Below are 26,741 nucleotides of genomic sequence, written 5' to 3'. Positions count from 1 at the left end.
TTTGATGGGTTATTTCTCTGCCTGGGATTGAGGAGAGATGAAAAAAATAGGAAAGTTAGTGATAAAGTCCAATTCCTAGGAATTAAAAGAAATAAATATAAATATCTTCAAGTTTTAAATATGTTAAAATAAGTTATTCCCCATTATAAAATTAAATTCTCTTGTCCCGACTTCTCTAGCTCAGAGACAATGAAATGTCTTGGTTAATGTTTTTACCATTGGCAGTTTTTTCTGTTCTATACCATATTACAGGGATATACCTAAATGGGGCTTAAATGCTATAGCAGTAAATGTTAGTGTATAATGTAGAATGATATAAAAATGTTCTTGACTTTTTTTTCACCCCTTGTCAGCTAGTCATAGGGGACTTGATATGGACTCTATGTGCAGGCTGAGGAAAAAAGTAGTGTGAAAAGTGAGCAGGATAGGGAGTGAATGATGTGCTTGTGGAATTTACCTGGATCTTCAGGACTGATTGAACTAATTCCATGTGTTACACTTCTACTCCATGATAGAGTGTTGCTGGGCACAACTAAAAATATGGTCAAGTTAATTATCTGGAGCTAAGTTCATTATAAACTGTTCAAGTTTCATGGTCATTAGTATCCCAAGACAGGGATTCAACCTCCATCAAACAACCATAGCAAGCTAGGAACACTTACATGATATCCTTTACAAAAAAGGCAATGTTCCTACATGGCCTCCACTACTGGCCCCAGAAACTTTATTTAGTTGGCAAAGCCCCCTTCCTGGATTCTCATAGGATTTATCTTACACCCACTAGAATGCATGTATTTTATGAAGTCATCTAGTTTGCCTACTATTCCTGCTCTTCAATATCAAATCAGCAAAATATCATGATATAGTAGAAGAGTTTGGTACTTTGTGGGATGTTGAAATCCCCATAGTCCCTGTAGGCTATGTCACAGAGCTGGAGCTTGATATGCAGGATAGTAAGTGTTCTGTTATTTTTGTCAAGTATATGTAAACTGCTTCTGGATTTTTCTATTTATTAGGATTAAGAAAATTTCATCTTCCATATCAGTAGATGCATGCCAAGTACCAGGATATTTGTTCATATACTTCAATGAAAAGACCACATCTGGAACAACTATGATTGAAACTGTTACTTCATTATAATTTCCCCACTGTTCTTTGCATCCCATCTATCTTATATATGGCCTTGAATGGAATGGAGATATGATAGAAATTACTTTCTTTGCAATGTTTGAGTCATTGATAGTAGTGTGAATCTCTGATTTTTTCAAAATTGTGATATTTTATTTGGTCCTTCTGTCAAATATGAATTTATTCCCTGTATCAGGTAATAAAAATTCTGACAGTTGCTGAGAATATCCATGCCAAATACACATTCAGAAAGGCACAATAGTCATAGTGTAATGTGGACTTAGGTCAAGGCATTTCCCTTTCCCTAATGCATAGTAAACAGTTGAGGACTCTTTTATAAGAAGGAAGCTTTACAGTAAAGACTTGAGATCAGCACTCCTTTCATTCACTGGGCTCAGGGTCTACAAATTGGCTCTCATCTGTCAAAACACCTGTACCCTATTGTTATATTTAGTTGTTTTCTTGTCTTGTTCTTTCTTTATTCCTTTACTAGACTCTAAGATCCTTGAGGATATGGTTTGTGTTCTATTCACATATAGGTCCATCATAATACCTGGCATATAGGTGCTCAGTTGACATGTTTTGGATGAATAAATAAATGAAGGAGTGAATAAATGGACCAATGCAAACATTTACTTGTAGATCCAGGTATTGTTATGAAATTATTTTTAATCCTGAAGACTTATTCTTATCGAGTTGAAAATTCCTCCCTCTGCTGGTTTTGCTTAGCTCAGAAGTCTTTGATGTGCAAAATCACATGGAACAAAGTTGACTTTTTAAGTAATGGAGAAAACAGATTAGAGAATTTTAGGGTGGTGCAGGGGAAGAACAAGGATCTGAGGACATTAAAAGTACTGACAAGAGACTGGCTGAGGCAATAGACCGTGGAGGTCTAAACTAGTTAGTAAATGAATGCTGGAGGAGGTCGGTCATTTAGGTAATTGTAGATGTTATTAGATAGTCACATGATACATTTATTATTTGAGTTCAGAGCATTATCTAAAGGTAAAAAAATGATGATAGAAATGACCATATTAATATCCAGATGTTTTATTTAGTTTCGGGATTACTTTTCAAGGCCTGTTTGTAATGTTGCCATAGTTCCTGTAAAATAAGGATGAGATGAGTGATAACCAGTAGTTTTATGAATTTGCTCACCATTGAGAATTAGGAAGAAGAATAATTGTTGGGCCTTTCATGGAATAGGTTCTCAATAGATAGTTTTGACCTGAAATGAGGTATTGTTACAGCAATTAAGGGTTGTGTTTTTCAATTACTGAAGGAGCAGTAAAGATGGAATCACCATGTTTATTTCTTTTCTTTTTTTACATCTTTTTCCCAATAACTGCCTCTTTTGCCCAGTAAAATAGTTGGTGAGTGAAATGAGACCATAAGAACTATTGTTTCTTCTCAGCCCCTAATTAGTCATCTACCAAAACGCTATTTAATGACCAAGGTAAAAGTACAGTTTCTGTAAAACTGCAGGAGGGAATCAGAAAATTCCAGTGTTTAGGAACATGAGCAATAAATACTGCTATTAGCTTTCCAAAAAACGTGTTATTTTATTCACCAGTGGATAGCTCAAAAAGAAAACTTAAAAAGTCATAAAGGGTAACAAGTTCATCATTTTATCAATTTTTAATAATATAGAATATTATGAACTACAAATATTTCATAATAATTGAGTCCTACTTATACATGTCATTTTGAAATTTGATAGATGATTGATGAGTATATGCTAGGAACAGGAGATGATGTTATTTACTCTGTATATTTATGTGCATACCTGTTGGTGGTGAGAATGGGTGTGACAAAGACACAGTCTACTCAAGGTATTTACTCTCTATCAGGGAGACTATATGTATGTAGTAGTACATAGATGTTCAGATCAAGCATACAAAATGATTTGGAAGAAAGGAATTTTAAGCAGTCACAGATTAAAAAAGAGAAGGGCAATATTTTATTATGTGGCTAAATTTAGAATAGAACTTAAAACATAGAGTAATATATACTGAAAAGTTTTCATACATATAGTTTTAAAAACATTATTTTGAGTATGTCTCATCTAATTCCTAGATCAAAAGGTATACAAATTAAAAATAATAATACCTGCTTTGTAAAATAATGGCTGTACACACACTGGAATGCCCAGTGTGCACTTATATGGGCCTATTGCAATTGTTTTTAAGTGGATTTCAGTACATTCATTTGACCATGTCTAGTACCCATACATTATTACGTTGTTTAATCTTACTTTTTATTACTACAAAGTCAGAATCTAAATTATTCTCATTTGATTGTTCTCAATGAATCATAGAAGAATTGCCAATCTTCCTCTTACTGTATAATTCTTTTGGTGGGTGGTGAAGAAAGCCAGTGTCTAGAAAGGCAGGCTGAGGTTCTTTGGGAAAATTACTAAAAACAGTATAAAGTATGTTCAATTATCTGTAGATGGAATTAGAAGTTCAACTACATTTTGGCTTTACATACTTATAATTATTTGGACAAGTGTATAGATCCTTGTATAGCCAAATGGAAAATAACCATGTGCAAAGCATAGAATTAACCTTTGTGACAAGCACTCATGTTTGAGTCAGCTTTTTACATAAAAGAAGCAAATGACAAGAATCAGAACTATTTCAGAATTTCCCTCAAATTGCAAGAGAGTAAAATAAATTTTATTATTATTATGTTTACCTTCTTTCTTACTTGTTGTAGACGAGTAGCTGCTGACCTTTTTACATGAGCAAAATCAAGTCATTTTTTCCCCCAAGTTCTAATATTCTTTTCACATTGTAGTTTGTTTCTGATGAGCTCTTTGTGCTAAGAGATCTGAGAGAGGGTATTTCTAGCCCTATTCTAATGCTCTGCTGAGAATCCCCAAAATCCACAGAGAGGGGGGAGAAGGAGAAAGCCAGGTGGCAGCATTTAATCTAGAAATTTGACAAGTTTCAGAGCCTACAAGTTTGTGTGGATCTGCTGATAAAGGACTCTCCTTCAAAAGTGTTTTTGAAAACTGTTTCAAAAGTTCAAAGTGTAGGGCTTCCCTGGTGGCACAGTGGTTGAGAGTCCGCCTGCCGATGCAGGGGACACGGGTTCGTGCCCCGTTCCGGGGGGATCCCACATGCCGCGGAGCCGCTGGGCCCGTGAGCCATGGCCGCTGAGTCTGCGCGTCCGGAGCCTGTGCTCCGCAATGGGAGAGGCCACAACAGTGAGAGGCCCGCGTACCAAAAAAAAAAAAAAAAAAAAAAAAAAAAAAAAGTTCAAAGTGTAAGCTATTGTTTAGCAGTGTAAATGTTGGCTGCATTAAATACATATGAAACATAAGACTAAAAATAAAACATGTTGAATTGAAATTCCAGAAAACGTGAAAAAAATTAAAACAAATTCTGGATTAGAAGAAGGAGGCTCACACACACACACACACCCATACACACACACACATTTTTCATCTACATGATTTCATAGCACCAGCAGAACATTGCCCCCTGAGCATAAAAGCAAACCTGATCAAATTTTTCCATGATGACATCATCTCTTCCCCTTACACGCTTACATTCTGCATTTAACTGCATGCAGGCACATGGGCAAGACAAGATTGTGAAAGGAGTATAACTGGGGAAGTGTTTTCATGATATTTGATAGCATTAATTGTGGTCACTGCTGTTTCAAAGCTCTGTGGATATAGAATATTATGTCAAGAAAAGTCACTCTCACCACATGGAAAATAGAAAATTAATCATTCTAAAATGAGCTGTTACTAAATGCTTTGGAGAAATTCTGGTCATTTTAACAAATGAATAATGATTATGCATGCCATTTCTTAATGAAGAACATTCACAGATTTTATAACAAGAGCCTTTTTTAAGGGACTGAAAATCAGGGGGAAAGAGTTTCTTTTTAATTTAAACATGTCTAGGGATTGCTTGGTGATTTAAAATATAAGTGGCTCACCATATTGATGTGTGTGTGGTCCAAGGTATGTGGTACTGGTATATTACAGGCTAATGGCATAATGTTTTTTAGATGAGGTAATTGAGTTTACAGTATATAGAGCTTTTCAACTGTATCTTAAGCTTTTAGGGACTGACTACATGAATACCTTCTATTGTTTCACTTAGCAGTTTGAAAATGCATTACATATCATGCATGAAGCTATCTAGTATGTATTTGATGTTTATATTACTTTGCTAGTCATGTCTAATTTCACACCAGTATAGGCTGCTTGTCTAATGAATGCCTTGCTAGCATCGCTGCTCCATATAAGAAATAATGTAGCAATTCATATGTACATTTACATATGTATAAATATACATCTATCACTTATATTATAAATTATTATAATTTATATTGTTATAATTATATTCATTAATTTATTTATTATGTTAATAATTTAATAAGAGCAACAACACCACGTTTTATTCTATTTGTCATATTTGCTATATTTAAGCATTGTTTAAAGATTGAAACGTAAATGTCTGATCTTTTTTCTCAGACTAAATGAATACCACGTGATATGATAATAAAGCAAACATTTACTAAGTACTTACTCTAGGTCAGTAAGTAAGTTTTTTACATGGATTGAATCATCAGATAATTTAAAACTTAAGTCATATCATGTCAACTCCTAGCTCAAAATTCTCCAATGGCACTTTGACTCACTTGCAGTAAAAGCCCCAAATCTTTCTAAGTCTGTAAGCACTATGTGCTCTGTTCCCCAGCTATCTATCTGATATAATTTCCTATGACTTTCCCCTCACCCCACTTTGCTGCAGCCATACTAGCTTCTTTGCTGTTCTTTGAACCCAAAAAGCAGGTTCCACCCACCACAGGGCCTTTGCACTTGCTTTTCTAGCTTCTTAGGGTAGTCCTTCCTCACATGCATGTATGACTTCTTCCTCACTCCCTTCACATCTCTGTTCAAATGTCATCCCTTGTCTGAGGCCATTCCTAACCACCCTATATAAAGTATCATTTAAAGATGCTGTTCTAGATTTTTCAACAAATAGATATTTATTGAGTGATAACTGTGTTCAAGATGAAGATAACTAAAAAGAAGATTAAAGCATTACTGTCACCTCTCAAAGGGCTTACAGTCTAGTTAAGAAAATAAAATATGAACGTATAAAAATACAGATATCAATGGTAAGTGCTCAATAAATGATATATACTAATGGTTCTCAAACTTTGTATCACCATAACATATATTACATTGATGACATTTTATCAATTCTTCAATAAATATTTATTGGACACCTAAAATATGCAGGACAAGGTAACTTGTGGAGTAGCAGGGAAGGGAGAATAACTTTAAGCTAATAATGAAGTCAACACTGAATTACAGCTGTGTTATGACTAAGTATGGGAAAGTCCAAGTACATGAGTAAGTAAGAGGAAGACCTAACTTAGTCTTGTAGAAAGATTTTTTTATAATTCTGAGGTAGGAATGGGCATTAGCCAGGTAGAGAGGGAACACTGAGTGTTTTGAATATAGAAAATAGCACATATGAAAGCCCTTAAATGTGGAGGTGCAGGATGACTTTGAGGAACTAAAGGAAAATGAGTGTCTGGATACTAGAATGTAATACTAGAGCATCAAGAGGTGAGACCAGAGCTAAGTTTTGTTGGATGTTGTCATCTATTTTAAGAACAATATTATACCATTGAACAGGAACATGATCAAATCTTTTGGAAAGATAACATTAGCAGTGTGCAGAATGGATTAGGAAAGGTGAAAATGGAACTGAGGACCCACTTAGGAAGCTATTGTCCAGGTCAGGTGAGAAATTATGACAATTTAGCCTAGGATGGTAGCAGTAGTACTAGAAACAAGTAGATGGTTTGGGGATATACACTTGGCAGGCTTGGCAGGATTTGGTGATGAATTAGATAGAATGGTTAGGGAGATTGGTCCAGGATTTTGTACATGAAGAAATGGGTAGATGATCGTGCTTTATTTTACAGCTGAAAAGGCAGGGGAAGAGTCAGACTGAGGAAAGATCATGGGTTCCTACATACTGTGCAATATACCCGCATGGGTGCCCAAGGGTTATGGGTGCTGTGGGCTCCCTGTCACACCAACCCTTTCATTTCTGCTCAAGAAAAAATATAAGCAAATGAATAAGGGGCCAGGGGGACTGCCTTAATTGCCATAGTCCTTAAAAGGTTTTCAGTTTTAAACTGTTAGATCAGTCGGTTTTTGTTTTTTTTTTAAATCACAAACATCTGGAGACTTAACTCTTAAGCAATTGAAACACATCATTGTACATGGACATCTACTGATATAGACAGTAGGTTCTATAGGGGCTCAGAAAACAAGTCAGTTTGTCAGAGTGCTTAGAGAAGTTTCCATGGAAGCACTAGAATTTGAATTGCCCAGACCTGGTGCAAATAGATGGACACAGAGAAAAAGCAAATACAATGTAAATTCGTGGTTAATGAACTAAATATTGAAGTTGGAAACATGTAAGGATATTCTAGGGAGAGTGAATAGACCAACTTGATTGGTGTGAAGAGTATATGGGGAGAACTTTTTGTAGATGGACAGATTAAGTTGATAGCTGCAAGGCTTAAGCATTTGAATCCTTGTTTGGTAGGCAGTGAGCTGGAGACTGAAACCATTAAATTTAGAAAGATTAATATGATGATGATGTGCAGATTGTGTTAGAAAGATCTGAGGTTAAAATAGGAAGAATAGTTTGTGAAGTTTCTGCATTTGTTCATACATGAGATATTACAGGATTTAAAGTAAGAGTGTCAATACTGTGTTGAAAGGGGCAGGACATTTCAATACATATTTATTAGAAAATAACAGTGAGCTGGTTTGGTGACTTATTGGCCACAGTAGGAAGAGGTAAGGAAAGAATAAAAGCTATACTACGCTTTTTGAAGTTTGAAAAACTACAATTATGAGGGGACAGAACTAAAAGAAGGAAGTTCTATTTGGGGGAGAAATATAATAACTTGATAGTTATCCCAGATAGCAAGGTATGAAAATGGAAATGTGGAATATTTTTGAGACTGCCAATGTGTTTCAGTGATCATTAAAATCCCCAACAGGTCATTGAAGCTGCAGGCTGAATTTTATATCATTTTTTAAAAAACGTCTCTTTGTTTCAGTTTTCTAACAAACATATTTATTCCTCGTGAGCAAACAAAACCTGGGTCTCACCCTGTAGCACAAGGGTCTCTTCTGAGCATCCTTAGTCATCAGGGAGCAGACGTGCTGGGGTAGGAAGCTACACTGTAATCACGGGGCAGGGGAGGGAGGGAAAGCCTTTATTTTGTGCAACTCAGACATTGGAGAAATGGCTGCCGCTATCACAAGCTATGCATTTTATTCAATGTTTCCAGTGAGCTTCATGTCTTGCTTGGAAAATGGATGTGTGTCTGTTTGTCATGAAAACTTACCAGCAGAAATCCTTATTCCTTTGCTACAGATGTACCAAAAATTGTTGTCTTTTCAGTTTAGAAGTTTCTTTAAATGTATAGTATTTTAGAAAAAAATCAATAAACAGTTGATCTTGTGAGAAAACAAAACAAAACAGAAAACCTTACTACATGTCAGGCATTATTTCAGGAACTTTTCGTATAAACTCATACATCCCTCACAGCAACCCTATGATGTAGACACTATTATTATTTCACAGGTGAAGTTTATTTACGTGCCTGAAGTCACATAACTAGTAAATCAAGATCCAGGGGCTTCCCTGGTGGCTCAGTGGTTGAGAGTCCGCCTGCTGATGCAGGGGACGCGGGTTCGTGCCCCGGTCTGGGAAGATCCCACATACCGCGGAGCGGCTGGGCCCAGGAGCCATGGCCGTTGAGCCTGCGCGTCCAGAGCCTGTGCTCCGCAGCGGGAGAGGCCACAACAGTGAGAGACCCGCGTACCGCAAAAAAATAAAAAATAAATAAAATAAATAAATAAAAAGTAAAGATCCAGGATTCAAACACAGGCAGTCTAGCTCCAAAGTTTGTGCTTGTAACCACTCCATTCTGCTGCTCTTCGCTGGACATCATATATGCCTTAGCTACACTCAGACTTGTATTTATCCAACAAATATTCCGTAAATACTGTTCAGTAGGTGCTGGGGATAAAATGGTGAACGAAACCAGACACTGTTCCATTCCTCATGGAACTAAACTGCCCTGAGGGAGATAGTTGCTAATCAGTTAATCTCACACAGGAACATGGCAGCAGGAGCCCTTGAACATTGTGGATTTTAAGCAATTATAAAGAAGTGTTGAAGGGTGGTGTTTTGGGGTAAGTGATCTGTCATCTGGGATTGGGAGGTATTTGGGCAAAGAGGTATGGGAAGGGCAGAGAGGACAGTTCTCTGTAAGGGCTGTGCAGTGGGAGGGAGCATCGGGAGAATGCAGGAGTGGGAACAGAAGCTCGTGTGGCTACAGAAGACAGTGAAGGACCATGGTGCTAGGTCAGTAGGTAGGAACCAGGCTAATACAACCTGTAGAAGCTATATTATAAGGAGCTTTGTCTTTATCCTAAAAGCACTGGGAAGCTAAATTTGCCTTTCGAAAAGTCCACTGTGATTAGAGTATGGAGAATGAAGATGAATGCACAGCATGATGAACAAAATTAGAGGATGGATAAAAACAAATTGGAATTAAATCACCATATAAATATAAAGCATCTCTTTTATTTTTTCCTATGTATTTGTGAGCTTATTATAGTAATTACAGATGTGATGATGTAACTATTTTTCAACTCTCATCAGGGTATTTCTTGTAAATAGACTGAAAGTAGACATGTATTTGAGAAAAAAGTAACATTAATTGGAGATTAACTATGGTCTAGGATTGGTATTAGGCACTTTCCCAAACATTTAATTCCGTAACAAGTTACAAATGATGGACCTGAGGTTCCAAAAGGTTAAATAGATTAAATAGCCATTCTTGGTCACCGCCTTACTGCTAGTGATTTGCAGTTTCAAGGCTTAAGCCTTTTCTCTGAATTACTAAAAGTTTAACATCCCTGTGTTTCAAACTACTGAGCATCTATGGAGCTATCATTAGTCAATTGATGGGCATTTACAAGTTGCCTCAAATCTGCAGTCCCATGGAGTTACAAAAAAAAAAGTCTGCTCAAAAAGTGTTTAGAAATCAGTTAGCCACTAAAATAAATTGAGTTTCTTTAATCCATCCATAAGGCAATCTTTGGACCTTTGAAAATGCTTTTCTTTATTGGATATTATACAGATGGGTACTAAAAAGTAGTTTTAACTAAAATATTAGAATCAGTGACCCTGTGAACTCAAAATTTGCTGCCAGTAATCATAAGTTATTACACCTTAGAATGTATAAAATGTTGTTGGAAAGGAAAAATTCAAGATACATTTTAAAAGAATTTTCCTGACTATTTGCTTAAGGTAATTTCTTGATTTGTAGAAAAGTCACAGAAAACTGACATACATTCTCAAAAACATTTTTTTAAATTATCATCAATTATCGTCATTTGTTTGAGTTCCTATAATTAATTACTAATTAACAATTACCATTAATTTTGTTAAGACTGAGGGACTGTCATACCTGGTATCCAACACTTGCTTTCTCTAAGAAATCTTTCATATTCACAGAATGTTTCTCTTCCTTCCATTCAAAACTCACTCTTTCAAGTCTGACTACTATAGCTGTGATTTAGAGGTGTTCCAATTAAAAAATAAATTAAAAAAGAAGTGACAGAAGAAAAAGAGGTCTCTGGTTTTTACTTATCTAAAAAATTTTTATTCCTTCACACCTTCTACAACAAATGACCTAGTTATTTTTCCAAAGTGTGCATGTAATTTAAACTACTTCTTAGTTTAAAATGTTATTTTTTTATTATTATTCCCCATATGAACACTGAGATTGTAAACTAGCAACAGCATAGAGCTGCCTATAGATCCAATTGTTCAAACTCAGGGGACTTTCAAATTAAAATATCCAGATTTCCAAATTCTTCTGAGAAACTGGAAGATCCAACAACACTGGAACTGCATTTCTTTATGGAAACATTGAGTTAGAACTAAATAAATATGGCTGCCCCTCCTGGACATGGCATGAGCTCTTTAGTTTTCCACAATTGCCACCATTTCTTACAGTCCCCTAGTGCTAGCCACTTTATTCTGTTATTTAATCTGCCTGACTTCTTCTGGGCCTTTGAGTTTGTAACTCCTAGTTGACATTACAATATTAGTAATTTTTTTTTTTTTTTTTTTTTTTGCGGTATGCGGGCCTCTCACTGTTGTGGCCTCTCCCGTTGCGGAGCACAGGCTCTGGATGCGCAGGCTCAGCGACCATGGCTCACGGGCCCAGCCGCTCCGCGGCATGTGGGATCTTCCCGGACCGGGGCAAGAACCCGTGTCCCCTGCATCGGCAGGCGGACTCTCAATCACTGCGCCACCAGGGAAGCCCAATATTAGTAATTCTTGTTAGGCATGAAATAGCCTTTGTGATCCTGGCCTAACTGACTTTTCTGACCTCTTTTTCTCCTCCACATGCATTCTGCACTCATTCCATAAGATGTTTCATCTTATGGAATGCACTGCTCTTCATTTTTTATGCTTGATGAGCACTTAAGATCCTCCAGTTTTGTAGAGTGTTGCTCCTTTGTGAGGCTTTTTTATAATGATACTCAATCAGCCCCTCCCTAAAGTTAAAGACACACCCTGAAATTTTCCAAAGAACTAATTTAAACTTCGTTTAAATACTTAAACTTCTATTGTAATTCTTACCATACAATAGCATGATTTTTAAGTCTGTTCTCAAAGACACTGAGGGTCTCCAGAAATGAACCTTGACCTTATCTGTCTCCAGTACCTACTGTTAGAACTGGGGTAGAGTTGAGATTTAATTGGTTAAATTGAATCAGATTAAATTTCTATTTAAAATTTTTATAGAGGGACTTCGTCGGAGGCACAGTGGTTAAGACTCTGCGCTCCCAGTGCAGAGGACATGGGTTTGATCCCTGGTAGGGGAACTAAGATCCCACATACATGCTGCAACTAAGATTTCACTTGCCGTAACTAAGGAGCCCCGCCTGCCACAACTAAGACCTGGTGCAACCAAATAAACAAATATTTTTTTTAAAAAAGAGAGAGAGAACACTTGTTTAAAAAAAATGTTTTTTAGAGAGCCTCAACAAATTAACTGAATTTTCAAGTGTAGGACTAGACTTCAGGAATTTTGAAGCTAATCTCTATCTAGTCATATGTAAACCATTACTTTGGAGAACAGAAGCTTTTTACACTAGCACAGCGTTTAGATAATGATTCCCATGTGGATGTATATGTAAAATTAGGCACAATGCATATAAAAATGTTTTTATGTTTCATATAAACAAATGAAAGAATACATTTGTTGTTGAACTTCCTGTATTTTCTCCTTTGTAAAGCATTTGGTGCTTCTTAAATAACTCTCAATGGCATAATAACTTTTTCATGCAATTTCATTTTTAGAGTAGTTTTAGTTTCATAACAAAATTGAGCAGAGAGTATAGAAGAATGGTGCATTTGTTATGATCAAGGAAGCTACATTGACATGTCATTATCACCCAAAGTCCATAGTTACATTAGGGTTCACTCTTGGTATTGTACATTTTATGGGGTTTGACAAATGTATAATGACAAATATCTGCCATTATAGTATTATTCAGAATAGTTTCACTGCCCTAAAAACCCTTTGTGCTGAATCTTATGATGAATCACCTGTATCTACCTCCCTCCTTCTAAATCCCTAATTATTTTACTGTCTCTATAGTTTTACCTTTTCCAGAATGTCATATAGTTGGAATCATAATATATAACCTTTTCAGATTGGCTTCTTTCAATTGGTAATGTACATTTAAGACTCCACTATGTCTTTTCATGGCTTGATAACTCATTTCTTTTCAGTACTGAAAAATATTCCATTTTCTGGATATATAGCAGTTTATTTATCCATTCACCTACTGAAGGGCATCTTGGTTGCTTCCAAGTTTTGACAATTATGAATAAAGCTGCTGTAATTATCTGTGTGCAGGTTATTGTTTGGACGTAAGTTTTCAACTCATTTACATCTTAATGTTTTATTGTCTATCTCACCTTTTAAGCCTGAAGTTTAATACTAGACCTTCATTTCCAACATCATTTTATATTATGCCAGAAATAATTTCAGATAATTCAAAATACTTAACATATTTTCTAGCTTTATTATTTAAATAATTTCTTTATGATTTTACAGGGTGTACCAGAATTCTACTGTGAGAAACCTTATTTTAATAATTGTTTTTTTATTTATGTAAATATTCTTATGCTATTACAGTATGAAGATTATACCAAATTCTGCTCTAAGACCAATTCTCTATAGAGTGGAATGTACCTTGGAGAGGGAAAAGATAGGAAAGGCTGATTTTGAATTCAGTGTCACTGAGTTCAGTTGCTACTGTACTAAATTATAGCTCACTCTATCTGAGGCATGAGGTCTATTGCAGAGTCCCCAGAAGAGGCTGATGGTACCAGAAATAATTTTTCCCATTTTTAATTTCAGTAGTTTTGATCTTGAAGAATATATATTCATCCTTTCTAAAGCCACTTGGTAGTTTTCTTCAGATACCTTGGTACTGTGAATGGTCAATGAAATAATTTTATTGGGAAATTTTTTTTCAATAAAATATATAGAAAAACTGAAAGAAGCAAGAGAATACAGTGGAAACATTGATTCCATCATGGAAAGAGTGACTTTATTGCATATATATATATATATATATATATATATATATATATATATATATTTTTTTTTTTTTTTTTTTTTTTTGCGGTACGCGGGCCTCTCACTGTTGTGGCCTCTCCCGTTGTGGAGCACAGGCTCCAGATGCGCATGCTTAGCGGCCATGGTTTACAGGCCCAGCCGCTCTGCGGCATGTGGGATCTTCCCGGACCGGGGCACGAACCCGTGTCCCCTGCATTGGCAGGGGGACTCCCAACCACTGCACCACCAGGGAAGCCCATTGCCTGCATATTTGAAAGTACATTCTATATACCCTTTGGAAAAGGAAAGATATTAGTTCCTGGCAATTTCCATTTCTTCTTTTATATATCTCTTCTGTTTTACAGCTGAAATGTCTACTTGATGTAATCAAGGGGATTATTTTATCTCAAACTTTTGTGAAGAATGGATTATTTAAACTACTAGTACAGTAAAAAAAATAAACTACTAGCATTAAATTTTCAGCTCACCACCTATGGAGAACTGAAGATGCCATTCTCTCCATTTTTTCTAGGTTTAATAGGTGAAAGAAAATATTTCTTTATTGTAATGTTACCTGGCTAAAACCATGGGAAATAAATCAAATGCTGAAATATATTAAATTCCAGGCAATGGTGAGCTTTCATGGAGCAGTTAGAAGTGTACGGGTATAAGAGACTGAATGATTTGATTTCAACTATGTGTGAGCTCAGTTTTTTCATCTTGGAAAATGGAGATACTATTATCTACCTAATTCATGGCATTATTTTTTGAGAATTAAAGAGGATAATCTATCTGAAAGTATATGTTTTGAGTGCCTAGAGCGCGGTAAGCACTCACAATGATAATTCATTCCTTCCCCATCTACCATAAGATTCAGAAAACAAGAAGTCAGGACTGCTTATGTGTGAAGCACTGTATTTGACGCTGTGGCAGTATAATGATAAATAATATCCTGGTTCTCTAGGTGTAGATTATTTTAAGTAATATAAATAGAATTAGTCACTACTGCCCTTCTGAAGCTGTAACACCCACAACATCATAACTAGGAAATACACATGCTGTACTCTGCAGCACATAAGTAAACTCTTTCTAAATGACCAACATAGTTATGCATCTCAGTAACTATATCCAGGGGAACTATTGGATTTGAGCAGACTTGAAAGACATGGGGACACTATTAGTTAGAGACAAAGTAGTCAAGGGGTCAAGTATTGGACTCTCTAAACCCCCAAATAATGGCTTTACTTTCCCTATTATGAATGCCCTGTCTAATATGATAGCCACAAGCCACATGTGGCTATTTAAGTGTAAACTGATTAAAAAGAAACAAAGTTTAGGACTTCCCTGGTGGCGCAGTGGTTGAGAGTCCGCCTGCCAATGCAGGGGACGCGGGTTTGTGCCCCGGTCCGGGAAGATCCCACATGCCGCAGAGCGGCTGGGCCTGTGATCCATGGCCACTGAGCCTGAGCGTCCGGAGCCTGTGCTCCGCAACGGGAGAGGCCACAAAACTGAGAGGCCCGCGTACCGCAAAAAAAAAAAAAAAAGAAAAAAAAAGAAGAAAAGTTTAAAAATTAGTCTCCAGTCACACTCACCACAGTTCAAATGCTCAATAGCCACGTGCCACTAGTGGTTACTATAATGGGTAACACAGATATGGAATATTTCTATTATCACAGAAAGTTCTATTGGAAAGCTATCTTAAAAGAGACGTTTAAGTTTAGGGCAAACAGAAATAAATTGTTTGCCAATCTTTTTCTGAATTCTTGTACCTGTAACAGAAAAAAAAAATGAAATGTTTTCAAGAAAATATGAGAGAAGGAAATCATAGGCAATTCAATATATTTTTACTTGCATTGATGGCAGTGATAATAACTTTATTGAACACTTACTTCTACACTTGAATTATATTATTTAATTTGCACTCACACATAGTTGATGAGATGCATTTTTTTCTATGTGTGTTGAATAGAAGATGAGAGTGAGGCACAGAAACATTAAGTAATCTGTCCAAAGTACCATAGCAATAAGGTGACATAGCTGAGTTTGAACTCAGGTAATTGAATTCCAAACGCTAGCAGGTGATTAACCTAAGAGGTAATGGATTGAATTAAAAGATTTTAGAAGTAAATTTAAAATCTTTCTTTTTATTTCAACATAATTTGGTTGTTGCTTTGAGGGAATGGGGAGGACACTTTCAGATTTCAAACCATCCATTCTCTAGTATGTTCATCATTCAATTCATAAGGATTAGTATAGAGGCTGAGAATATATAACTTAGGTTAATCCTGCTGAGAGATAAAAGGATAAACATTAGACTATCAATATTAGAAAAATTAACATGAAATCTAAAAAGAAATAATACAAATGAACTTGTTTGCAAGGCAGAAATAGACCCACAGACATAGAAAACAAACCTGTGATTACCAGGGGGGAAGAGGGGAGAGGGATGAATTGGGAATTTGCGATTAGCATAAACACACTGCTATACATAGAGCAGATAACCAACCTGCTGGATAGCATAGGGAGATATACTCAGCATTTTGTAATAACCTATAAGGGAAAAGAATCTGAAAAAGAATATATGTGTGTGTGTGTGTGTGTGTGTGTGTGTGTGTGTGATAACTGAACCACTTGAAACTAACAACATTGTAAATCAACTACATTTCAATTTTAAAAAAAGAAAGAGAAATTAACATGTATCCTACTTGTACATGATTCTAATGTTTTATTGGTAGTCATTTCTCCTTTTGCTAACACAAAATATTGAAACCTATACCATGGAGGCTGGAGGACGGTAGCATGACTTTTGCTAGTGAGTAAGCGAGCCTAAATTTCTACCCAATCTCAGCTCAGCTTGGCAACTATTCTCAACTCATTGCATATTCAGTAACTTTCAAAAAATGTTCAAAGGTTCTACTTATATTTTTCAGTTATACTTTTCTGAATTTATGGGAAGCATTTTATGTGTGCTATAAATTTAGTGAATTTTGAAGGCCCTGGAAACATGTCCCTTGGGGATGTAAAATCTCTAAGGCAAAGTGTTTGCTCCTGCCCTTACGTTGATTATGATCTAGTGTGAGGGGTCAAATCTAACCATTCATTTAAGTATTCATCAATCAGGTTCTGAGGACATAATATATAGCAGCATTGTCTGGAAAAACTCATCTGAGTAAATAATTAGAGATGGTATATAATTTAAATGCCATAGGAGTTCCTTGGAGAGTTAAGCAGTAAGGGGAAAACTAATATGGAAGATGAGCTATACGTGGAGGTTCTCTTTTGAATCCCTAGTGCTTTACATCTGAAGTATTCCTCTCCTATCTGTGGTCAATTTTTTAGCTATTCAAGTAGACACTCTCATAATTACTCAAGACAGCTCTCTATTCTAAACCTCTTCTTCAAGATTTTTGTGGCAAGGTGAAAGCTGATTTTATTCAGTACATCAATTTGCTTTTATTTTATTTACTGATATTAAAGAAGAGATTCAGAGCTGTCATTTTTCCTAGGATTTTCATGAGAACCTAGAGAAATTAATAATTTTTAAAAAATAACAGAACTTGGAGAGATATACAGTGATTGCTAAGGTTTTTAGAACTTTATGAATATTTTTGTGTAAAATATGTCAAAAAATATTTATAAGTTCCAAAGGTATTGAGTACTTATATTATCGAATCATTTGTTCTTTAATTCAAGTGAAATATGACATCTGCTCTAAGACTTTTATGTATAAATGGCACAGCAACCTTGGGAAGACTGTTGGCCCTTTGATTTTTGGTTGGTATGCAGCCAGGAAGAATATTGGATTCTACAAGCTATGAGCTATGTCCCTTGGTGGATTAAGTGTCAAATCAATCTAGCTTCTCTGGTGTAATCTGGATATTGTATTCCTTTTTGCCATGAAAACCATGCACCTCATGTCCTTTGGCATGCCCTTATATATGTCAAGTATTTTATAGTTCCTAGGTTATAGTTCCTGTGTGCAAACTCATTCATCAGTTTGAAGTGGTTTCACAAGGTTTTTTTCCCCACCCAGGGATAGAGGTGGTAAATTTTAAAATGGCTTAGTGTTTGACTCTGTTTGTGTTCTTTTCCTATTTGCATCATAAAGAAGTATTACAGTCAACTCTTGAAGACTTTTTTTCAGCAGATCTTTTTGTTATGTTTTGGCTGACATGATTTACCTTATTTGATTATTTAATTGGAAAATATTGAGAAAATGTAAAACACTCAAAATCCTACTACATATTTTAGAATTATGTAAAATAAGATATAAATGATTCTCTATGCATCAATCACCTTCCTCAAAGGTAATTACTATCAATCTGATGGATGTCCTCCTTGAATTCTTCCTAAATTAATGTTATATAAATAAATACAATATTTATATTTATAATACAACATATTTATATGAAATTTAACTTTATATATGACCATCTATACTGTGTGTGTATGTACACATACATGCACCAGTACGTATGCGCATACACACACATCATAAAATGAAATTGTACTGTACATATGTGTTTGCAAATTATTGGTTTCTGCTTAAGAGTATATACTGCACATTTTTATGGTCCAACACATATATATTTATCTTATTCTTTTTAAATTATTGCACAGAGTTCCATTGTATTTGTATACTATATATTATTCAACCAGCCCTTTCTTGACACATTCTATGTGTATTTTTTTCCTATTCCATCAGTGTTGCAACAAATATACCTGTCCATATGTTTTAAAGTAATAATACTATTATATTTGCAAGATATATTTTTAGGAGTAAATTGCTAGATTTAGGGATATATGATTTTTAATTTTAATAAGTATTGACTGATGTTCATGAATATTTTATAAAGGGGACATTAAACTATGATATTTCTTATTGTTTTTTACAATTCATATAGGAAAGCATTTCTTTGAAAACCACTACTTAACCAAATTTGTTAAGGGGTATTGTTATATGTATATATAAATATATGTGTATTCATGCAAAATTTTTTTTTATGTCTAAGCCTAAAACAGATTCAGTCAGCAACAAAGAGATGGATCTTTGCTATTGGGCAGACACAGTCTTTGAGTGATGTAGTAACTGAATATTTTAGTTATGTAGCCATAAAATCCCTGGACAGGAAAAGCCCTAGTAACAGTTTGATGATATTAGGCTTCACCAGTACACCAAGACCACTATTTCATTTTTTTATAACCATCTTTGTAAATGACCTCAACAATCAACAACATTTTGTTTATATTTTCTTGTTCACAGAGAATAGAGGAAATAACCCTATCTGTGAATTGAAATCACAAAATGCTTCTCCCTTGATCTTTTTGCTCTCAGAGGCAAAGCTCTGTTTAGCCCAGATCATCCAAATACTTGGCTCAGTCTTTCACATCACATAGAATCACATTCTGTGACTTCATGGAATGCCGTGAAAACTGGTTATATTCTATTAAAGGAAAAAACCTCACACAACTCTTTATAACATTTGGTATGGTAAGGGAGATTTCCAGGGCTAAAATTTTATGAGGCTGATAATAGAAAAGTCTATCCGGGTTCACACACTCCCTTTTCTTAAGAATTTTCTTATCCTGGAAGAGAAATGATGCAGAATGTAAACATGTTTCAAGGTCAGATAGCAGAAATCCAACCAGAATTATTTTTATATTACATAAGAGAGCAATAATCTATGGTTTAAAAGGAAATAGTCTGGAAGAATGATGGTAAAATGTTATTGTTAAAAGATTAAAATTTTTATTATTTCCTTTTCTTAGTATTGGTGATAGAGAATTATGGATGTTAGACAATTCTGCTGCTTTCTTTTGACTTTATAATTCTATTGTAATTTTTATTGTGTGTGTGTATGTATACACATAAAAATGCAGGTGTGTGTGTTACATTTTATCTATATTCATATACTGCATTTGTGTTTCATTCTTCTTTCACAAGTGAGAAATTCATTTATACATACTTTATGAGAAATACTGACAGAATACTTAGATGAAAGAGAAGGCCAAAAAAAAATAGTAGAAGAGAAAGAAAAGAGGCAATCTGAACCAGGGAAGGGATTTATGTATGTTTACTTCTAGATACTAAAAAGACAAGTATATGTTTACAGGCACAGATTTTCCTAGTCTCTTAATTAAGAACTAAGTTTCATTTGAGTTTCATGTCCTTTCCTATAGTTCTTTACAAACCTATTTATTGACATAAGATTGTACCAAGCGTTTTGTTGAAAACATAAATGTACACTTAATGTGTCACTGTGATGACTGCCAGATATTCCACCAGAGTGAGATTTCTTTGTTTTTCAGAATCTGCCCTTAAAGAAGATTCCATGCAAGGCCAGTGCACCCCCAGGATCCTTTTTTGCCAGAGACAATACAGCAAACTTCTTATCCTGGTGCCGAGATTTAGGGGTAGATGAAACATGTCTGTTTGAATCGGAAGGTTTGGGTATGTACATTTCCTTCAGGATTTTAGCTGATATAATATTAAAATTATTGTTTGTCTGTATAACTCTCAAGCCTAACTGTTTTTGTGTGATGTCATTTCACACTTTGTTAACTTTAAAAACAATTGTAGTTTGTTGTAAACTTGCAGTTTTTTTGTAAACTTGAGTCTTTGAAGGTAGAAAAATTCACCCTGTTAATCTTTGGTCACCTTGTGCATAAAATAACAGGAGTGTTAAGTAGCAGAATCCTTTCCTGGTTAAAAATAAGTACATACAATGCAAAATTGGGAGATATTTGGAAAATGTAGGGTTAAGTTTTACCACCAGGCTCTTACCTGGACTAGAAGGGTAGCTATATATGTTCCAGCCCTCCATTAAGAGAATTTTCATCTTTTCACCTCTACAAAAGTATGAAAACACCATCTCTCATAAGTTCTATCTTTCTTGAAATTGATTTTTTTAGTTAGTTAATGAAACTTATTTTTTAGCTAGTTAAAAATTAGGCAAACAAGCAAGAGATTAGGATAATTGAAGACGATGGAATAAGAGACAGATACGTTAGTGCCTAGGCCTACCCAGATAATTGTGGGGGTTTTGTTTTATGATTGAATTTTGGCAAATCCACTTCTATACCATAGTTTTGTATTTCCTTGGGAGAAAACATACATTAGATCATTCAGTGTTTTAACATTACTTGATACCCTTAAATGTTCAAACCTTCGATATAAGATCTACCCAAGTAGAACTCTACTATGGAAAATATTGGAATTAAAGTCCAATTCTAGTAAAGTGGAACTAAGTGAAGAAAGGAGACATTTGGGGGGAAAAATGCTTTGGTTCTTTTACCTGAGACTTTAAAAAATCAATTCAGAAAATCACGTAATACAAATATTAACATCACAGTAAGCTGAACATCCTTCAGAGAGAACAAGTATACAAACTGCCTTCTGAACAATGAGAATACACTTTGCCCTGAGACCTCACAAAACAGCATTCCCCTACTGAACCTAGGAAATTGATGGTAGAGCAGCTAAAGTCTTACTCATTTTATGTGCTTAAGGAAACTTGTATTTGTACTAAGAGGAGTTGATGTGATATGGAAATACTGTCATCAAATTTCTGAGAAGTCTCCCAGCAGAGAAGAGAATAACATGAACTTAGACTAGGAGAACACTTTATACCTGAAAGAAAAATTTAACCAGAAAAATTGCACAGAAGCATACTATATACAACAGTGTGCTCTATGAATGCTCATTGTATATGTGAGCTTTGAGTCTTCTTACCATTTCCTCACATCAAAGTAAAAAAAAGTTGGTGGAAGATATGCATGGATATAATTCTTTTTCAGTGCAGTGGTAATTTTACAAATAGATTTTAACTTTCATGTTTATAGGTTTATGCGCGTGGATGAGTTGCGAAAAAAACCCTTGAAAGATCTAGTAAATGTCTGTGTGTGTGTCTACACACACACACACACACACACACACACTTATACATATATAAATTTTTAAAAATCAAATCTTAGTCACAAGAAGCACACTCTTTATGTGTGGACAAATAACATCATGATTTAGAATTCTAGAGTGCCCCTGCATTGCTGAAGAACTGCCACATGGGGAAACTGCTTTATTTTTTGTTAATTTGTTTACTGCACAGCTTTCCATTAAAAAAAGCATTTTTTCAGTGACTACTGTAGGCCAAGTGGATTACTAGGAGCTCTGAATGTAAATATGGTTTTGTCTCAATTTTCTTACTACTCATAAGTTCTTTTGTTAATTGAACTAGCAAAACTTTCAGTTGGACTCCAAGAAGCTTGGATGGCTTTTTAAAACCCCATCCAGGTAATAAGTAATACATTTTATTTTGAAACAATAAAGCATAAAGCAGCTTATGTAACAATGGTCCTGGTACATAAATACATACTCTGTAGCATATAAAATTATGTCATGAAGAATTTTTAGATGGTCGAGTTCTTCACCTTGTTTGAAAAAAACTGACTTCATAAACAAGAAATTTTTATATAAAAATTAAATACATGATAATTTATATGTCATAACTGTTGAGTATTTTGTTAAAATATCTTTGATTCTGGTTACCTTCTACAGAATAACTTCACTTATACTTTGCAATTAAAATGTATTTATATAGCCAAGAAGGTTTAATAAGACCAAATTTTCAAGGCTATAAATTTTTAAAATAATTTTGAATCCTCTCAGTACCAAACTAAATCAAATAGTTAGACTTTCTAGTTTGCTACTCAATGAAAAGATAAATTTGAAATTTCTGCTGCTCAGAATAGGGCATGAGGTGATGTACAATAGGCCCTGTGGAGATGGAAGAAGGGAGCCAATACTATAGCATTGACTTCAGGATTATTCAGAGAAAGGAAACAGCTGTACCCATAGATGTTAATGATAATCAGGAAGAAGGCCAATGAGAAATTCCATTTCCCCAAGTGGAACCCATTCTCCTTGGATTTTTCTTATTATTCACTTGTGAGTGAGGAAGTGATTGAGCCGCTGCACTTGCAGAATTGACTTTCTTGCAACAATAATACTGTGTACTCTGCTTGATGTCTTTTCACACTTCACTTTTGAAAGGGAATTTAGGGCAAGGGTTTTTTCTTTTTTCCCTACCTCAAGATTTCATTTCAGTAGCACACAAGATGAAGAGCATCCTTTGTGTCCTAGTGTTTTGAACAGCAAATAAAAGGACAAGATGCCCTGATGAAGGGGAAAAATCTGTTTGAATGAATGATAAAGTAGATCATTGTACTGAATGTGTATCAAGAGGCTTCTGTCTTTAGCTCTTCAAAGGTCTTCGCCTGCATAAAGCATTCTTATCTTTGTGGCAACTGATACGTTACCCTCTGTTGCAGTGCTTTTTTTTGTACGATTATTTGCAGGAGGATCTTAATTCATGACTCACTATCTGTTCTCTTTCCACAACAGCTAATGACAAGAAATCTCAGTGGATGGGGAAGGGATGCCAGGGATGAACTAGGGAGTATAGACAGCATCTTATTCCATATGCTTCTCTCGTGCTTGTCCTTGTGATTCTTGGCAGATAACTTTCTATGCCACATGACGCGATCACATACAGAGTGTAACCTTCCATTTATCTTCTAAGACATTCTTGAGAGAGAATTTTTCCTCTGTCAAATGTCAGTTCTTGGATTATAAGTTTACTAATATCTCAGAATAGTGTTTCAGAAGTGAGACAGTAGAAAAATGGATAAATATCATGAACAGGTTATTCGTAAAAGACTTATAAAAGCCCAAAACAGAGATAAAAATGTTTGACACCTTAGTAATAAGGCAAATGCAAATAAAAACTATGAAAAATTAGCGAGGATTAACAATTGTATATTTAGTGCTGAGTATAGAGGAAAGTGGGATCTTCTATACATTGCTGAAAAAAAAACTGGAAGTTGGCATGCCATCTTTGGAGGGCAATTTGACATTATGTAAGATCTAAGAAGTGCTCATATATTTTTATCAAGTTGTTCTACTTCTAAAAGTTTATTTGAAGGAAGTAAGTAGAGATAAGCAATAGAATGTCCATTGAAACATTTTTTATAAGAGTAAAAAAGGGTATGAACTGAATCTATTTGGTGGTAGCTTAAACAAACTGTAGTCATTCATAGATACCAAGCAAAAATAATATTCATAATATTTTTGAGACTATTTAAGAATATGGGAAAATTATGATATAATATAAACATGAGGTCTCAGCATTTACATTAGTAAATAACAAAAAAATACTATATTCAGAATCTGAAAGTAAGATAAATAGTAATTGGGTTGTAAGTAATATCATTTTCTTCTTCAATTCTCTATTAACACACTTTAGACCATAAACAGGTATGGCATGTAATCTGAAACATGAACAATTTTATTTATATTAAGATAATTTGAACCAAGTTGCACAGAGATTTATTGACATCAGTATATTATACATCAGTGTATTTTATACATCAACATATTATAAGGGCTGTTTTACATTAGGACCAAAAATCTATGACTTATTCTCAATTAAAAAAATTTTGTTATGAACCCTAAAATTGATGCTCCTATATGATTTTTTTCTAAGATATTTTAAGTAGAAACTATTTCCTTAAATTAGTGATACTCTTGCATGGAGGATTTATTATTTGTAATTTACTTTAGCCCACTGATTCAGAAATTGTTAAGTTAGCTTAATTTTTTCCTCAGAGCTTTGTTTATTTTGCTTTACTTATGTACATTCCAGTGAGCTGGAAGATGGAAAAAGATAAAAGGATGGGGGAGGGAATATTTGAAAAATGCACATGTTTTTGCTTGCTGTAATTGTGTCAATATTATTATGTTATTGGATGATTATAGGATTTGGAGGCCAGTGACTATTCTTCATCTATTTCTCTGAGAAAGAATCTACTCAGCAAGAAAAGGGTTTGCTATCTGCTGTGCTAGCATGCAAATGTGTGTGATTTGGTTTTTATTTTTATTTTCTGTATTTGTGTTTGTTGTGTGGCACTGTCTTCTTTTGATGCATGACTCTGAAGAGTAGTTTTATACAATTCTTTGTTCTATTGAACACTGGTCAAGCACTGACCTACCTACAGTATTGGTCTGATGTTGCACAAAAGTGAAAAGGATTGTGTGCGGATTTTTAAACATTAACATTTTCTGTTTTATACATATTGCATCAGAAAAAGAATCTATGCCTGCCTTCCAGTGTTTGATAAATCATCCCTTGGTGTTGTTGTTGTCTGTATTGAGGACTATAAGAGTATTTCTGTAGAAAAAAAGTTATATTACTTTTATTAATATTAATGTAGAATAACAACTTCAGGATATCAAATTAGCTCTGGGTCATTTATATTCACATTATTTCTTCCCCAGGAACAATAAATTTTAGACTTTGGATTTTTTGACACCTGTTCTTATGAAGTACTTTATTAGCATCTTTTTTTTTTTTTTTTTTTTTTTTTTTTGGCAGTACGCTGGCCTCTCACTGTTGTGGCCTCTCCCGTTGTGGTGCACAGGCTCCGGACACTCAGGCCCAGTGGCCATGGCTCACGGGCCCAGCCACTCCGCGGCATGTGGGATCCTCCCAGACCGGGGCACGAACCCGCGTCCCCCGCATCGGCAGGCGGACTCTCAACCACTGCGCCACCAGGGAAGCCCCTATTAGCTTCTTAATTCTGAGCCTGAGCTCAGAAACTCTTTCCAAATGTAGCGATTTGCCCATATGTCAGAAAAGAAATGTAAATGAGGACAGTACAGTATGGAATCTGATTGAGAGAACTAAATGTCTCCCAGTATCAAGGATTTGATGGAGTCAGGGTTGAATTAGGAAAGGGGACAGCCTTCTAGCTTTTCCAGAATCAAATTTTCACTGTGCACGGGCCTCCCTGGTGGCGCAGTGGTTGAGAGTCCGCCTGCCGATGCAGGGGACGCGGGTTCGTGCCCCGGTCTGGGAGGATCCCACATGCCGCGGAGTGGCTGGGCCCGTGAGCCATGGCCACTGGGCCTGAGTGTCCGGAGCCTGTGCTCCACAACGGGAGAGGCCACAACAGTGAGAGGCCCACGTACAGCAAAAAAAAAAAAAAAAAAAAAAAAAAAAAAAAAAAAATTTCACTGTGCAATATTAAATAACAATAGTTATATGCTCAATAAGGGTAGCCTAGCAGTGCACATGTGCTATCATATCTACTCTCCCAACAACCACCATTTTATAATGAAAATGCTAGGTTAGGACCAAGAGAATTAAATAACTTGCCCAATATTAACAACTTCTCAGTGACCCAGCTAGGATTTGAATTCAGCTTCATTAACCTTCAAAGATCATGTACCTGTGTTACAGAAAGTTATGCTTTGTATGAGTTAATTTTAGAAGTTCATGTGATGATTTCAAGTAAAAGGAAAAGTAAAATATAAATAAAAACCAAATTAGAAGAGACTCTTGACTCCTCCTGCTGCTCTGAGTGATAGTGACTTAATCCATTAATTTCACATAAGGTCTGGGTGCTAGAGACAGAAAGGGCACTCCTTGCTCTGGGACATTTTTTGACTTAGTGGCAAAGGCAATTAACTACATTTTATTCTATACAACTTCCATCACTGATGAGATTATGAATGAATTCTCTTTGTTTATGTGAATTATACAGCTGCTGTATCCTGTTTTAAATGCAAACAGTGATTCTGAGAAATTTGGATACACACACACTCAGCATTCATGAGTTTGTGAAGTTTATTCTTGTTTGCCTTTTCTTCTCTTTAGCCTCCCTCAGATCAGTTTTAAGGCACCTAAATTTCTTTGCTCTTCCTAATTGCTCCCTATCTTTAAACTCAAGGATTTCTGCATGTGACTTTCTTGGAGTGACATGATGTAGACAGCCTTTACTTTACTTTACCCTTTACTTTCTTGGGAGGAATCTTTTGTACCTTATAGATCCTG

The 26,741-nt window shown here is 35.3% G+C and overlaps 1 protein-coding gene across 2 annotated transcripts in view; it reads left to right on the top strand.

Annotated features, from left to right (window-relative positions):
• The window catches only part of GAS2 (growth arrest specific 2), a 155,043-nt gene that overhangs the window by 54,961 nt on the left and 73,341 nt on the right, over positions 1-26,741 (top strand). For both annotated transcript variants that reach the window (XM_060104427.1, XM_060104425.1), the window contains exon 4: positions 20,161-20,302. In XM_060104427.1, coding sequence (XP_059960410.1) covers positions 20,161-20,302 — 142 coding nt within the window. The remainder of the gene's footprint in view (positions 1-20,160; positions 20,303-26,741) is intronic.

This window comes from Mesoplodon densirostris, chromosome 7 (genome assembly GCF_025265405.1).
Source record: "Mesoplodon densirostris isolate mMesDen1 chromosome 7, mMesDen1 primary haplotype, whole genome shotgun sequence".
NCBI classification, from domain to species: domain Eukaryota; kingdom Metazoa; phylum Chordata; class Mammalia; order Artiodactyla; family Ziphiidae; genus Mesoplodon; species Mesoplodon densirostris.
The sequence above is the reverse complement of the archived record's forward strand: the minus strand, read 5'-3'. Positions and strand labels throughout refer to the sequence as shown.